Below are 16,778 nucleotides of genomic sequence, written 5' to 3' on the forward strand. Positions count from 1 at the left end.
GGCATGGTCATGGCTTTGTGGCAGAGCTCTTGCATGTTTGCAGCACTGGTTTGCTTAGCAGGAGTCCAAAAGTATTCAAATAATTAACAAAGATTGCTGACGAACAGGGAAAGAGCTGTTTTCTGTGGATATCTGCTTGGACATTAAAGAATTCCACAGAAAAATGTCACTTTCTTGCCAATTTGGTACATTTGTCTTGTTTTGTTGAAAATAACTGAAAAGTATTTCCTGGCTCTGTACCACTGTAGAGATGTGTGAAATAAACAGCTCTGCCCTTATCTTAGCCAAGTGAAAATATTTCCAGTTTCCCCAGAATTCCCCTGATGAGGATTAGCTTCTCTGATGATTAAGAGGTTCAGGATTTTGGTGGAAACAAACGATCCTTTTTAAAATTTTTTCTTTTCTGTTTTTTTTTTTTTTTTTTTTGGTCTTTATTTCGTACACTTTTAGGGGGGACAGTGTAATTCCCATTGCACATATTCTTGGAATAATTTGTAGCTCTTTGCTCCCTGTTTCTCCCTCTCATTGCCTCTCACTCTGTCTGAGTGCATCCAGGAGCCCCTCACCCATCCTGTGTGGCTTTGCAGGTCTCATCATGCCAAAACAGGACACTTAGGGAAGATTAAGCCTTAAATTAGGTGAGAGAAGAGTTTGCACTGAGCTGCCTCACTCCTGCTTTGCTGGAGTGTAAATCTTTCCAGCCCAGCAAAGCTGGTGTTGAGTTATTCCCCCGTGGCTGCACTTCTCAAACAACCTCACTACTGTGTCACCCTGCTGTCCTCACCCATTTTTACATTAATTTCTCATTTTTTTTACATCAGATAAGAAGCTCTTTCCAAACTCCCCACATGCCCTCACACGTTTCCAGGAGAGGACGGGGTTGGATCTGTGTCTGTGCAGACGGGGAGAGTTTAAGGCACTGATTAATGTTTACAGCTTGCAAAAATATTCAGCTTGTGTTGGTCAGAGTCCTGATGGAGCCTGAATAAAGCTGCAAACCACAGGGTCAGATGTTTGGAGGCCTGTGCTGGCTTGGGAGGGTTTGGAGCGCACACCTCTCCTGAGGGTGGCCCAAGAAGAGGAGTTGAGGGTTTAGAGGTCAGCACTTGAAAGGTTTAATCCTTGGGATTTGATTCCTGGCTTGCAGTGACATCAAGCTGGGACTTCCAGAGTTCTCTCTGAAGCGTCTGCTGAACAAATTGCTCTGCAATAGCATCAGCTTTGTGTGGAGAGGAGGAAAATAGCAGGGACCAGAGTTTCAGCCACTCAAGAGCTTCCAGCCTGACCTCTGGTCAGAAGGAGAAGGATGTTGTGGCTCAGTTTTTCACTTTTCCTGCCCAGAATTGCCTAAATTGTGTTGATTCCCTCCCAGCAGAAGCACAGACAGTGGGTGGGTGTCACAGCTGCCGTGGTTTGTGAGGCATGGCAGGTTCTGGGATGTTGGGAAGATGAACCAGAAAAGGCTTATAAATATGATTGCCTGGCAAAAGATTTTGAGAATATGGAAACTATAAGTGAGATTGAAATGAAAGCAAGCTTTGACATACCTCAGTTACTGAACAACTGGAAAACAATGGTGTGGCCAGCTGAAGGTGATCCCCTTTTGATGGAACAACAACCTCTGCTTGCAGACAGGCCCAAGGGTCAGAGCAGGCCCTACAGGTTGGCAGAAGGGGCCCAAAGAGGAGTTTTTAGGGTTTAAAATGTAGCACAGTATGGTAATGTAATGATTCTTATAGGCTGTATGGAAATGCTGTAGGATCTATATCTTGTACTAGATTGGTTAGTGAGAATCAGAATATTCAGCACAGGAGAAGATTTATGGTATTGTAACGAGAACTTCGTTCTCTTAGCTCTTACTCCCTTTATTCTCTTACTCCCTTTTACTCTCTTTCCCTCTCATCCTCTCTCACCCTCTCTTCTCTCAGGCCTGCTCTGAGCTGTGGCTGGCAGCTCCCAGCAGGGCCCTGCACCCAGGCCCTTTGCAATAAACCTCAAATTCCAAGACCAGAAGAAGATTTATTGTATTGCAATGGGAACCTCACCCTCTGATCCTCTCTTTTACTCTCTCATTCTCTCTTTACCACTCTCTTTATCTCTCTCTCTCCCTCTTTGGGGCCAGCTCTGAGCTGTGGCTGGCAGCTCCCAGCAGGGCCCTGCACCCAGGCCCTTTGCAATAAACCCCAAATTCTATGACTGGGCTGCAGAGATCTCTCGTGTCCATCTGTCCTGACCATCCTACCCCCTAACACTCTGACACTGGGTTAGCTCAGGTTTGGATGTGGCTCTGCCCCAGGAGCAGGCGTGCTGGGGCAGTGCAGTGGAGAGCTCTTAGAAAACACATCACAAACCAACCCCTAAACCACAATTCTCTTGTTTATTTTATCCCTCTAAGCACCACTTGACATAAAGAATTATATTTGCACTTTGCATGGCCTTCATAGGACAAGGGCATTAGCTCCAAACTAAATGAAAATTCGCATTTGTGCATAAACACAAACCTGATTCAGCACATGGGGGTCTCATTTTAGTTCCCAGCTGATATTACACACAGAGAAATTCAAAAACCTGTCTGGAATATACTTGAGCATGCAGCCCAGGACATGCTGGCCCCAAATCACAGACTTCATCCTTCAGTTTATTCCTTTCCTCACCTCTTCCATGTTCCATCTCCTGCATGTTTCTGCTTTCCCATTTCCTTTTATCTGGAGTCCTTTTTTTTTTTTTCTTTTTTAATGTCAGAAGAAACATGGTTCAAGGTTTAGGGGTTTTTATTTAGGTTCATGGTTTAGGGGTTTTTAGTTTAGTTTTAGTTTAGGTTTCGTTTTTAGTGTTTTAGTTTTGGTTTTAGGTTTAATTTTCAGTTTTTTAGTTTTGGGTTTAGGTTTAGTCTGGTTTTTGGTTTTAGGTTTTAGTTTTGGTTTAGGATGAAGATTCCAGCACTCCTGTTTACCCGAGCAGGTTGACTGTGCCTGTACAGGGATGAATTAACTCTGGGGCTCATGATGCTGCTGAGCTGTGAAGCACCACACCACCAGCTCTGATTTGTTTGGCTCTGCACAAGAATTTTAAGACAGAATCTGAATGAAATGCTGTGAGAGACAGGGGCCCAGCCCATCCCTGTTAAAGGATGGTGCTGCTCTCCTGGCTGGTTCCCAGCTGCTGCAATGACCTGCTGCAGATCCTCATGTGCTGCCACACTCCAAACAACTCTTGGTACTTAATCAGCTGGAGTAAATTAGGTGAAGAGGAAGCTGGGGCTGGCTCTGACCTGGCCAAGCATAACTTATGACATAAGCAGGGCTCAGTTTGTGGTTGAGCCTGATGTGCTTTTGATGCTTGGGCTGGACCCCTGAGCTGTCTGCAGGACTCTGAGCCTGGAGTCTGGCTCAGTTTTGTGACCAAACTTGGACACATAAAGCCACAACCTAAATGAGATAAGGATCATTACTTTCTGTCAGTTTATCAATATATTCACTAATTCTGGCCTCTTTGATTAGCTAGTGCAACATTTCTGAATGCGAGTATTAATTAACTAGTGATTCATTATATTATTAGCTAATAATGAAAGAGTTTTCATTATTATCTTTTAAGCATTCTGTAAGTATCCTTTCTGTATTCTTTAGTATAGTTTAGTATAGTATTCTTTAATATAATATAGTATCATAAAATAATCAATTAGCCTTCTGAGAACATGGAGTTAGGTTCATCATTCCTCCCTGTAAATACAATACTCCCTCAGTGCTGAGCATCTTCCTGGGGACTCTGCTGGGCCCTCCAGACAGTTTGAGCAGGGTTTGTGTGCACCACATCAGGGTGGACTTCTCCAGACCATTTCTAAACACTCTCAGCATCCTTCAGAGAGGTCACTTTTTTTTTCCTCCACAAAGCAACAGACCCAAAAATTTGTCTGTTATTTTTGTTAAAATGAAAATAATAATGAGAAGCATGTGGGCTGTTGCCTTGTGTAAATATTAAGATGAGCTGAAGTGGTCCCTGAAATGTTAGGAAGCTGCTCTTGGAACAATCAGCAAAGGGGACTCGTGACTGGAGTCCACCTTCCTTTAGAAATTGCTGCAGCAATAGCATGAAATCCCTATTTTCCTCCTGGATTCAGCCTGTTTCAAAATTTTTAGTGGAATGCTGCTCGTTGCAGCCTAAACCACAAGTTTTAATTTGGAATTTTACTATGGCCAAATAATACTGTGAAAACGTCTCAGAGTAGCAGGGCCTGCTCTCCCCCAGCTCAGCCCTGCGAGCACATTGTTTCAAAACATTCCAGAAAGTTAAATGAGGCTTTGGAGCTCGCCTCTGGAAAATCCAATAAGCTATTCCTACTTCTTATTTAATGAAAAAGGTAAAATAAAATTCCCTTTCTTGCAGGAAGCGGGAATGAGCGTTATGGTTTTCTTTGGAGCAGCCACGTTGGCTGTTCCTCATTTCTGCTTCAATTTGGTGATTAAGATTTGCTTTTTGTCGTTATTTTAAGAACAGAATTTTGGTGTTGGGTGCTGTTTTTGGGGAGGTGTGATGGTAACGAGGCAGTTCCACAGTGAAACATTCCCTGCTTGGTGTAACCTTGGAGTTGTGTAACTTGGTGTGGTTTAACCACAGCAGCCTGGTGCTCCAGGGGGAAATCCTGATTCTCCTTCCATCCCTCCTCAGCCTGGTTTGGGGCAAATCCATGGGTTTATTTCAGGCTGGAGGATCAGCGTGAGCCCCAGGGCTGGCTGGGCATAATCAAAACCAAAACAAAATTCCTAACAATAACAAACAAAAATGTTACTACAATTTATCTACCACTAAAAAAAAAAAAATTAATTAGACAGTATGAAAAAAAATTACATTACTAAATTATTCAAATATGTATTCAATAATTTCCCAAACCCCACAGCCCCAGGAGGAGATCCTGATCTCCCTCCCTGCCTTCCCTGCCTCCTCAGCCTGGTTTGGGGCAAATCCACAGGTTTATTTCAGAGTGGAGGATCAACCTTAGTCCCAGGGTTGGCTGGGCATAATCAAAACAAAAACAAAATTCCTAACGATAACAAACAAAAATTTTACAACAATTTATCTACCATTAAAAAAATTAATCATTACAAAAATAATAATTAAAAAAAACCCCTGTAAATTACATTATTCAATTATTCAAATATCTATTCAATAATTTCCCAAATCCCAGCCCGGTGCTACACGGGGACATCCTGATCCCCCCTGCCTGCTTCCCATCCCTTCCCAGCCTGGTTTGGGGCAAATCCTTGGGTTTATTTCAGGATGGAGGATCACCCCAGCCCCGGGTGGGTGCAGCCGTGGCTCCCTCGCCCAGGGAGGGTCCCGTTTCTCCACGCGTGGGCTGCGGGGGCAGCTCCCGCCCATCCCGGGACAGTCCCGCCCTTACCGGGGGTGCTCGGGGCGCTGCCGGGCCCGGCGGTACCTGCGGGGGGCGGAGCGGGACCGCCCCCACGGCGGAGCCGCCCCGCGCATCGCCTGCTCCGGCCCGGCAGTGCTCGCGTCCCGTCCCTGCCGTGTCCCTGCTTCGTCCTGATCCATCCCTGCTCCATCCCTGCCGTGTCCCACTCCATTCCTGCCCCGTCCAGCTCCATCTCTGCTCCATCCCTGCCCCGTCCCGCTCCATCCCTGCAGTGGCCCGTTTCAGCCCGGTTCTGTCCCCGCTCCATCCCCCGTCCTGTCCCGCTCCATCTCTGCCGTGTCCCGCTCTATTCCCGCTCCATTCCTGCCGCGTCCCGCTCCGTCCCTGCTCCATCTCTGCCCCGTCCCGTGTCACGCTCCGTTCCTGCCTCATCCAGCTCCATCCCCGCTCCATCCCTGCCCCGTCCCGTTCCATTCCAGCCCGGTTCTCTCCCGCTCCATCCCCGTTCCGTCTCTGCTCCATCCCTGCCCCGTCCCGCTCCAGCCCGGTTCTGTCCCGCTCCGTCTGCACTCCGTCCCCGCTCCCTCCCCGCTCCATCCCTGCCCCGTCCCGCTCCGTCCCGTTCCATCCCCGCTCCGTCTCCGTTCCATCCCTGCCCCGTCCCGCTCCATTCCCGCTCCATTCCCTCTCCGTTCCGCGCTCATGGGCCGGCCCTGGGCGCTGCTGTGGTGCCTGGGCTGCCTGGGCGGCATCCCGGGCTCCTCGGGCGAGCACTACCGCTACCTGTGGAGGAGCTGCTACCCCTGCTACCTGGGGCGAGCAGGGTACCCCGACCTGCGGCCAGGTACGTGCGTGCCCTGGGATGGTCCCTGCAGAACCGGTGATGGATTCTGTGTGCCGGGCTGGGGCTCCCTGCAGGGCTCTGCCTCGAGGGGTTTGTCCCCAGATCCCCCAGATGCAGGGTGGGGGTCCCAGGCTGGCAGCCATCCAAGTGACAGATTGGTGACCTGACTGTATATCTGTATATGTGCCTGTACTTTGTATTATTATAATATTTATTTTTACGTTATTATTATTATTATTATTATTATTATTATTATTATTATTATTATTATTAGTTCCCCATTATATTTATAATTATTATCGTTATATTCCTGTTATATTTATTATTATTATCATTATTGCCATTATTACTGTTATTACTACTGTTATTATTATTCTTCAGTGCATTTCTTACTCTCAAAAATCAGTTCTGGGTTCTGGCAGAGGGGGAGAGAAACAGGAGTTTCTCCACGTCTGTTGCTGTCCAGCTGGGTTAAAGATAGCTCCAGTGCCACATTCCTTAAAAAGCCAAATGCATGCATTTTGCTGGGCTATGTAGATTGGATTTTTTTCCTCAGCTCCAAAGATCTTGCCCCAGTCCAGGGCAAGAAGTGAAATTTTGGTGGTTTTAACATTAAAAAATGGTGCCTTTCTCTCTGGGTGAGGTTTGTTGGGGCTGTGTGAGTGCTGCTCAGCAGATTCTCCCCAGGCCAGGGCTCAGTGTTATTTGGGGTTGGGGTTTGTGCAAGGGGAATCCTCTGGCAGCAGCAGAGCTGGGCATGGCCGGGGAATGAGGCAGAGGAGCCGTGTCAGGGATCACTGCCCTGGAACATTCAGCCTCAGAGTCCTTTGGAAGCAATTCCCAGCCTGCTGCAGCGTGGGAAGAGCTTGGCCAGGCTTCCCATGGAGCAGGTGGAGGGGATGGAGCCCTTGGTGCTCCCTCAGTGCACGTGGCTCACGTGGGGTGGCATCTGGGGACACGGAGCCAGGTGTGAATTCTGCCACTGTACCTCCTCTTCCTCCTCTGCGTGTGCTCAGCTGCCTCCACGGCAGGAAAAGCTGGTGGGGATTTAGGAAATAACAGAGAATATGTGAAGGTCACTGAAGAATTGGGATGCTTGGGCGTAATGCAGACATCAAGGAATGCATTATCTCATCCTGGGATAATGCTGATAAATAAATAAATGCCCCAAGCAGTGATATCAGAACAGTTGTGAGATGTGCCAGAGCTTCGGGAAGGGGCGAGTCTCTGCATTGTTATTTATAGATCAGATCTTTGTCTCAAGCTCGCATTTTGCTGTCTCCATCCAACTGTGTTGGCTCAAAGTAACTCTCCAAGACAAGCTCCTGAGGTCCAGCTTTGTGCTGGATCCAACCTTCCCTTCCCTAATGCAGAATTCCTCAGATCCTCGGGATCCTGATCCTGTTTCTGCTCCTCTCAGCTCCATGGACAGGCAGCTCTGTGCAGGCTTGGCTTTATCTTTATCCTTGGTGTGAGGTGCACAGCTGAGGGGTTTCCTGATGGGTTTTTTTATCCATCTTGTGACTTATCCGAAACTGGTATCACTGTCTGTCACAGACAGCTTTTATGAAAAATCCTTTCTTTAGGATTTTTCCTCCTGTGAAGCTGAGAGGCCTCAGGGACGAAATGTAAACAATGATTATCTGCTGCTGTGGAATGCAACAGGTGCATCTATGATTGGCCCATGTTGGTTGTTTGTAATTAATGGCCAATCACAACCCAGCTGGCTTGGACAGAGAGTTCGAGCCACAAGCCTTTGTTATGATTCCTTCTTTTTCTATTCTTAGCCAGCCTTCTGATGAAATCCTTTCTTCTATTCTTTTAGTATAGTTTTAGTGTAATATATATCATAAAATAAGAAATCAAGCCTTCTGAAACATAGAGTTAGATCTTCATCTCTTCCCTCATCCTGAGACCCCTGTGATCACAGTCACAACTGTGAGTTTGCTTAATTTGGTTCATTTCTCCTTCTATGCCTGAGCTTCTCTCTGACAGGTAAGAGGAGTTGTCTGGGTGTGATTTCAGAGTCCCAGATGTTGTCTGGGTGTGATTTTAGAATCCCAGATGTTGTCTTGGTGTGATTTTTAGGGTCAGCGTGCTGCTTTCCCCGCAGTTCCCATCCGCCCAGCCGGCACACACGTCCCCACAGCCGTGTCCCCTCAGCAGGCAGCTGCCACAAGGCACAAAGCTCTGCTGTGTGCACATCACCGGCAGCTCTGAGCGTGCCAGGAGAGGGAGGAGGTGCTCTCCGCTCTCTCCCTGAGCTCTGGGTGCCTTGATGTGCTCCCTGTGTGCAGACAGGGCTCTGCTGGGGCTTGGTTGTCAGAACTCAGCACATCCCTCTGGGTGCCCAGAGGTGCCAGGACCCCTGCCAGGGGGCTCGGAGACCTGTGGGTTTGATTATGACCCGTGGAGCAAATTACCAGCTTTGTATGAGGGCCTGAAAGCCACAGAAGTTTAAGTAGTGTAATAATAGAATTATCACTAGGTGAAAAAGTAGATTTTGGGGTTTTTAGAATAGGGGTTTTGGGGACATGATGGAGGGACTTGGGCGTGTCCAGCCTTTCTTCCTCTTCTTCTCTACCTCCATCTTCTGCTGTGATGGTGGCACTTTTGGATTGGTTTAGAGTAGAAACTCATTGTCTAACATAGGTGAGAGATATTGGAAAGTAATTGTAAACGTGTAATATGTACTTTGTAGTATAAAGAAATAACGCTGCCCCGGGGGCAGGCAGAGTGCCTGGAATTGTCCTGCTGGACAGACCTTGGCTGGACAGGAGAAAAATTTTATAGATAAGATACAATAAACAACTCTGAAATGAGAACTGAAGAGCTCTGACTCACTCTTTGAACGTGAGGGCTGGAACAGAGACTTTTCATGTGTCTCAGAGCTGCAATAAACTGCAACCTTCTGAGACTTGGTGTCACTGCAATGGCCCATGGCAGCCCTGGGTGCTGTGTCCTCACACAGCCGCCCCTACAGGAGGAGCTTTGTGCTCTGCTGGGCACTCACCATCCATCATCACTGGGATACCCTCTCTAAAGCAGCCAGAAACCAGCAGAGCTGTTGTTTGATCCTGCTCCATTAGCTCCTTCAACAGCTACCCCAGAGCTCTGGGATTCACATTCTCTGAACACAGAAGATTCTCTCTCTCTCTCAGTGTTTTTTCCTGGAGAAGCAGAGAATAGAATGATCAAAACAATTCTTGTCTCGTTTGCTGCTCCTGTGTTTGTGCACAAGTGGAATGCATTGTGGAAAGTTGTTTACCTGAAGGGGTTTGGTAATTGGATTCTGGTGTGAGTGTTTTGTTTTCTTGGCCAATCTCTGCAAGCTGTGTCCTGACAGTCAGGAGAAAGTCACGAGATTTTGTTCAGTTTAGTTTTTGTTCAGTTTCAGTTTAGCTGTAGTGTAATATAGTATAATAAAGTGATTAATTAGCCTTCTGTTATCATGGAGTCCTGTGTAAGAGTGTGCTTCTTGTTGATGGAGTGACAAAATTATTTTTTGTCTCCTTAAAAGGAAAGAAGTCCAGAAGTTTCTTTCTTTGATCCTTTAAGTTTCTTTCTTTGAAAAGACGCTTCATAGGACTTAGGGGACTTCACTTCAAATTTAAGGATAGCTAATTGGACAGAAGCTAAAAAGTCTTGCCTAGGCAATTAACTAAAAAAAGGAATGAACAAAGAAACTAAATTGCTTTTGTGAGGTGTTTTTATCAGAAGCAGGAACGTCTAGCACTTGGCTTAGTTTTTCCGTTTGTTATTTTGCATTTAGTAAACCTTTTTGTTTCTAACATACAACAAAAGCTATCCTGCTAATTATTGTGCCTCTAAGAGTAGCTGAATTATAGGTGTCCTAGAGCTCGAAGAAGTTATTATAACAGTCCTGCTCATCATTCTTCACACCAGTCAGGCAAAATTTCACCGATACAGGGGCTCCATTCCCAGCTCCATGCCTGGGAATCCACAGGGAGATCTTTCACTCCGAGTGAAGCCTGCACAGGGGTAAAAAACAGCGATGAGAGAAGGTTGGAGAGGGTGAGAGCAGCAGCAAGTCCGGAGCAAGTCCAGGTGCTTGTTGCTGCCTGCACCTCTGCTCCGTGCTGAGTAATTCCTAATTACAGCCCCATCCCCAGGCACTCAGGGGAGCACAGGGGGGAGCTGGGCCACTCTTCCAGGAGAAGGTGAGCTGAGGACAAAGCCAGGAGCTGAGGCAAGGCAGAGTTTGCACTGCAGCAGATTGTTCTAAAGGCGATGCATCCATTCCTTTGGAATCCTCTGCTGGGGATGTGGGGAAGCTCTGGGCATCTCCCCCCTGCCGTGGAAGGAACATTGGCCTCAATAAGTCCCTGCAGCTCTTCAAGTGCTTTCTCAAATGCCTGGTTTAGGGCGAGATGGAAGCTGAGGGTGTGGAGATGCTCTGCCTGCCCCAAATGTCCTTTTCCTTCCCTCCAGTGAGTCACTCACCTTCCTCAGCCTAGAGGAAGAAAAAACTTCCAGGCCAGCAGAGAGGAGATGAAGCATTGTCCTCTCCCATGGCCTCCTTGCACTGCTGGACCTTGCCATGGCTGATTTGTCTGCACACAGGGAGTGTGGAATAACAGGGCATCAGTACTCCTCAGGTTATTATATAGGTTATATATATGTTATATTATATAGATATAATATAACATATACATTATAAAATATATATTATATATACTATGCTATGTATAAAAATATTATATATATTGTATTATTTATATATATTATGTAATATATAATATATAATATAAAATGTATAATAGATAATATGCAATATATTATATACTATATATTATATATACAGTATATATAATATATATAATATTTTATATATATTATATATAAATATATATATATAATATATATTACTATATATATGTTATATATGTTAGGACTGTGTGTTACATGCAAGAAATTAAGTAATGATGAGGGTTTTTTCATTCCAATCTGTGTCCACAGTGTGGGATGGCCTGTACAGCCCAGCAGCAGGGACTGTTGTATCCTCTCCATTCAGTCTTTTTCCTCCTTGAAATTGCTGAATTATCTTCAGCAAACTGGCACTGGAAAGATAAACTCACTAAATCCCACACATGCTCATCTGGGTGGATTTTAATTAACCTTTTCCCTGCAGCCCTGCTCTGTAATCCAGGCTAATTGCTGCAGGGATTAGAGCCTGGCACTGCTGCTCAGCCAGACAGAGCAAACCTCAGCAGGGCTCTCCTCCTGCCTGTGTTCCCAGCTGGGCTCCATCCCTCCTCCTCAGCCCTGCAAGGAGATAAACTGCCTCCCTACCAAATGTTTAATGCTTTGCAGAGCTGCTGTTGCCACTTTCTTCCCCCTGATGTGTAGCTGTTGTTGGGGATAAATCAATATTCCTGCTGGGATGACCTGTGTGTGTTCAGGGAGTGCAGCCAGCCAAAGCCATCTCCTCACTCTGTGCCCTGTTTTTTTGGGTTTGTGTTCATCTTCCCTATGTTTGATTGCTTTATTCCCTGTGTTAATCAATGCAGGTGTCTAACTAAACTTTTTTTTTTTTGTGGTTTTGTGTTCACTTTTCCTTTTTTTGATTGCTGTATTACCTGTGTTAGTCCATGTAGGTTTCTAACCAAACCTTTTTTTTTTGATTTGTGTTCACCTTTCCTCTGTCTGATTGCTGTATTCCCTGTGTAGGTCCATGTAGCTGTCTAATCAAATCTTTTTTTGGGTTTTGTGTTCATCTTCCCTGTTTTTCATTGCTGTATTACCTGTGTTAGTCCATGTTAACTTTCCCTATATCTGATTGCTGTATTACCTGTTAGTCCATGTAGGTGTCTAACCAAACATTTTTTTTGGTTTTGTGTTCACTTTCCCTATGTTTGATTGCTGTATTCCCTGTGTTAGTCACTGTAGGTGTCTACCAAAGCTTTTTTTGTGGTTTTGTGTTCACCTTCCTTGTGTTTGATCACTGTATTCCCTGTGTTACTCCCTGTAGGTTGTCTGAGGTTTCAGGGACTGTTTCTGCTCAGGGAACAGGCTGGGATGAGCCTCCCTTGCAGAACTCCAGTTTCTTTACACAGCCTAGATCAATATTTCTGCTATCTCATTGATTCAAGCCCCATCCCCATCCCTTGCTGTGTTGGGCTCCTCCTCAGTTGCCTTTTCCTGGTGCCCACTGCCCTGTGCATGCAGAGCAGGGCTTGGCAAACCCTGTCCTGGCATGGCTCAGAGTCAGCTGAAGAGAAGCCTGTATGCTTCTCATTTGCTCTCCTTTGGAATTATTAATTCCAACCAGATTTTGTCAGCTCTCCAGCAGGAGAAGAGCCGTGCTGTGCCACGAACCACAGCTCACACGGTGTCACGTAGGGCTCTGGCTCCTGCTGCCAGGACCTGCCCAGAGCTGCTCTTCCTGGCCCTGGGAGCAGCTCCTGTTGCTTCCCAGTCTGTTGTATTTGCAGGGAGGAATGATGAATCTGACTCCATGTCCTCAGAAGGCTGATTTATAATTTTATTATACTATATTATATTAAAGAATATAGTTATATTAAGGAATATAGAATATATTATTTTATGGTACTATATTATAATAAAGAATATAGTTAAAGAATATAAAATATATCCTTATATTATACTATATTATAATAAAAATATATTTATATTAAGGAATATAGAATATATCCTTATACTATATTATAATAAAGAATATATTTATATTAAAGAATATAGAATATATTATTTTCTGATACTATATTATATTAAGGAATATATGTTATTATATATATGATAGAATATGTTATATACTATATGATATTGAAGTTATATACTTTAATATCATATAGTTATATATAGTATATATATTATATATATAGTAGATATATAACTATGACATCATATAGTATAGAACTGTATAGTATATAGTTATATACTACATGATATTATAGCTATATTAAAGAATATAGAATATATTATATATTAAAGAATATGGAATACTATACTGTACTGTACTAAAGAATACAGAAAAAATATTTACTGAATGCTAAAAAGATAATAATGAAAACTTGTGACTCTTTCCAGAGTCCTGACACAGCTTGGCCCCAGTTGGCCAAAGAGAGTGAAAACAACTCACAGCAGAATCCAATGGAACAATCACCTGTGGGTAAACAATCTCCAAACACATTCCACATGAGCACAACACAGGAGAAGCAAATGAGATAAGAATTGTTTTCCTTTTCTCTGAGGCTTCTCAGCTTCCCAGGAGGAAAATCCTGGGCAAAGGGATTTTTGCAGAGAATGTGAATGCCACACCAGTCCATTTTACCATTACTGGCTGGAGGTGCTGCTGGTGCCGGGCTTGGCTGGTGGATCTGCCCTGGGGACAGATTTGTTTTGGTCACACCATGGTGCAGGGTGTCCCAAAATCTCCCTGGTGCTGCAGAGGAGATCAGGGAGAGGCTCCAGGAGGGGCTCTGGGATTTGGGGGTGGCAGGGAAAGGTGATGGGTGATTCTGTGGCTGCTCTCCCCAGCCAGGAGCAGGCTGGGATGGGGACAGCCCTCTGCAATCACGGAGATTTAGAGGGTGAAAAGTACAAAGGGGGAAAGAAGAGCCACGGAGAGAGGAGATGTAAAATTGCTGAGTGTGAGTAATGGGGTGAGAGTAAGAAGTTTACTCAACACATCACTAAGTTTCTTGGACAGTGAATTCTCAACAGTTTCAGATTAGAGTTGAAGGGAAGCAGTGGAATAGTCATTTAAATTCAGACCAAAAAACTTTATTGTGCTACATAAAACCTTCCCAAACCCCAGTTTTCCTGTTTCTGAGCTGAACAGAGCCAGTTCTGTGTATTTGTAGCTAATCCTGCCCACAGAGATGAGCAGGGAGTGCCTCAGGGGCTCTAGGGCTCTGCAGTGTCCCAGCTGTGTGCAGAGGAAAATGATTTAATCAGAATTAGGTTGCTTTGACCAGCATCTCAGGCTCATGCCATCACATTTTTCCCCTTGAAAAGCCACTTTGGCTTTGGCACACTCTTCATAGAGCATCACTCAAAGCTTATGTTTCACCTCAAAAATCTATTAATTTTCCTTTCTTTCAGTGTTAAGTGTCTTGGAAAAAAAAACAGGAAGAAAATAGCAAAACCTCCTAAAAGGCTGAATAAAGCAAAGGGCTGGCATTACAGAAATGAGCATTTTGCTGGGTTGATGGAGACCACAGCTGCAGTGGGAGCTCTGCAGGAGGAGCCCAGAACTTCCAGAGAAGGTTGGGGGTTCCCTGGGAATCACTGGGACAGAGGAGAGGTTTTTATGATCTCTGAGCTTTAGGTTTTAATGCTTTAAGCCTTTCAGAGTAAAGGCTAATTTTGTATTATCCCTGCAGAGCTCAGAAGACTCAAACAGGCATCACCTTTCCCACTTTTCCCATTCCGCCCCTGACCCAGACCTTCCCTTGCTGCTGGCTGATTTTCTTGGCAAGTAATCTGACGAACATAAAAATTTGGCTCAGCCAAGGCTGCGTTTCTCCTTGTTTTTGGTGCCCTTTTCCAGCCCATTGGGGCTGTGGGTGAAGCAGAGCTGGGTTTGGGCACTGGGCACGTTCCTGCACCTCTGGCGTGCGAGGACACGGCCGGCTCCCCACCCTGACGTGATTCACTCAGGAAATGTTTCTTTATCTCCTCAGTAACAGCCCTGGATGGGAACTGAGCTGGCTCAGGGATGGCGTTGCTGGGAAGGGCTTGGGGGAGCTGGAGGTGAAGAAAGTGCAAAAAGAAACCCAAAGGAAAACCCAAATGGAGAGACCCAAGCTGCTGAAGTTTTTCTCTCCATGGGGAAGTGTGGTGGTCCCAGGATGGGAGAAGAGATGAGAATCTTCACTCCATGTTTAAGAAGGCAGATTTATTATTTTATAATTATATATATTAATATTTATTTTATATATTAATATTTTATTATATATTATATTAAAATTATATACTAAAGCTATACTAAAAGAATAGAAGAAAGGATTTCATCAGGACGAGGGAAGAGATGAGAATCTTGACTCCATGTTTCAAAAGGCTGATTTATCATTTTATTATATATATTATATTAAAATAAAATGATATTCTAAAACTATACTAAAATAATAGAAGAAAGGATTTCATCAAAAGGCTAGCAAAGGAAAGGAATGGAATGGTGATAAAATCTTGTGACTGCTCACAGCCTCAACACAGCTGGCTGTTACTGGTCATCAAGTAAAAAACAATTCACATGCTGGGTAAAAATTCTCCAAATCACATTTCAAAGCAGCAAAACATGGAGAAGCTGAAGTTTCCCAGTGTCTCAGGAGAAAAGATGCTAGCAAAAGGATTTTTCATAAAATATATCTATGACAGGGAAGGGAATGGTTGGTTGGGTGCTTTGCTGTTCCTGGAGTGGGATCTGGTTCCTCCCTCTCATCCTTTCCAGTCTGAAAGGTTGTGTAGGTGCACAAACCACAAATGGCAGGAATTAAGGAACTGTGCAGCTCTGTCCACATCATCTCTGTGTTTCTGATCATGGCACAGGGAGAAATCTGCCTCAGAAACTTCCTTTGGAAGTGTCAAATAGACTTAGGAAGTGTAAAATATGAATTCATCCATTATCCTGGAGTCAGTGGGAAAGGTGGCCGTTGTCAGGTGATCAGATGAGGATGGTTTGTGCTGAGTGACAAATCAAATTGGATTTTTGTGGTTGTTGTTCACTGACTGCAGGTTTGTCCCTGGAATTTCACAAACAGCTTGACTGACTGAACATAACAAAACGGCCAATCTTGTTCCCTTTGCTTTCATCCCTCAGATCCAGAGCCGGGCAGCAGAGAATAAATATTCCTGAGCTCAGACACCCTCCTGTCCACTCTCCTGAGCTTTTCCCCCTGTTTTTTTGCAGATGTTGACGAGTGCCAGGTGCACAACGGGGGCTGCCAGCACCGCTGTGTGAACACCCTGGGCTCCTTCTACTGCGAGTGCCAGCCCGGCTTCCGCCTGCACACGGATGGCAGGACCTGTCTTGGTAAGCCTGCCCTGCAAATCTCTCCTTTCAGCCCCTTTCCTACCAGTAAACCCATGGCAGTGAGCAGAAAACCTTGATTTCCTCATTCCCTCCCATGCTCTGTGCCCAGAATGTGAGATAGTGATGATGGGTTTGGGTTCCTCTGAGTTCCTGTGTCTTCCCTCAGTTTGTGTCCCTTTGTTCAAAACATTTTCATGTGTTCACATAAAACTGGGGCTGCTTTGCCATCCCTGAGCTTATCTAGCTCAGGAGAATCCCTGGGTTCAAAACATTTGCTGTTCTTCCATGTGGTCATGTAAATCTGGGGCTGCTTTGCTGCCCCTGAGTTTATTCTGGTTCAGGAGAAATAGCTCCCAAGTGCTTTGGTGCTTCTGCTTTTGATCCAGGATATATCAGATATGGCATTCTCAGAGCATACACATAAATATAATTATGAGGAATTTAATTTTGACCTCAATATTTCCCCTGAATTTCAGTATTTTCACTGAATTTTCTCAGTATTGCTGTGGGCAGCAGGTGTGATAGACAAGCGACAGTAAATGTGG

At 44.9% G+C, this 16,778-nt stretch overlaps 1 protein-coding gene across 1 annotated transcript in view; it reads left to right on the forward strand.

Annotated features, from left to right (window-relative positions):
* MEGF6 (multiple EGF like domains 6) overlaps positions 1 to 16,778 on the forward strand; it is a 91,035-nt gene that overhangs the window by 38,177 nt on the left and 36,080 nt on the right. Inside the window, exon 4 of the mRNA XM_054292030.1 lies at positions 16,111 to 16,233. Within this exon, the coding sequence (XP_054148005.1) occupies positions 16,111 to 16,233 (123 nt within the window). The remainder of the gene's footprint in view (positions 1 to 16,110; positions 16,234 to 16,778) is intronic.

This window comes from Melozone crissalis, unplaced genomic scaffold (assembly GCF_028551555.1).
Source record: "Melozone crissalis strain CALT ecotype California unplaced genomic scaffold, PUWL_Pcris_2 ptg000107l_1, whole genome shotgun sequence".
Classification (NCBI taxonomy): Eukaryota; Metazoa; Chordata; class Aves; order Passeriformes; family Passerellidae; genus Melozone; species Melozone crissalis.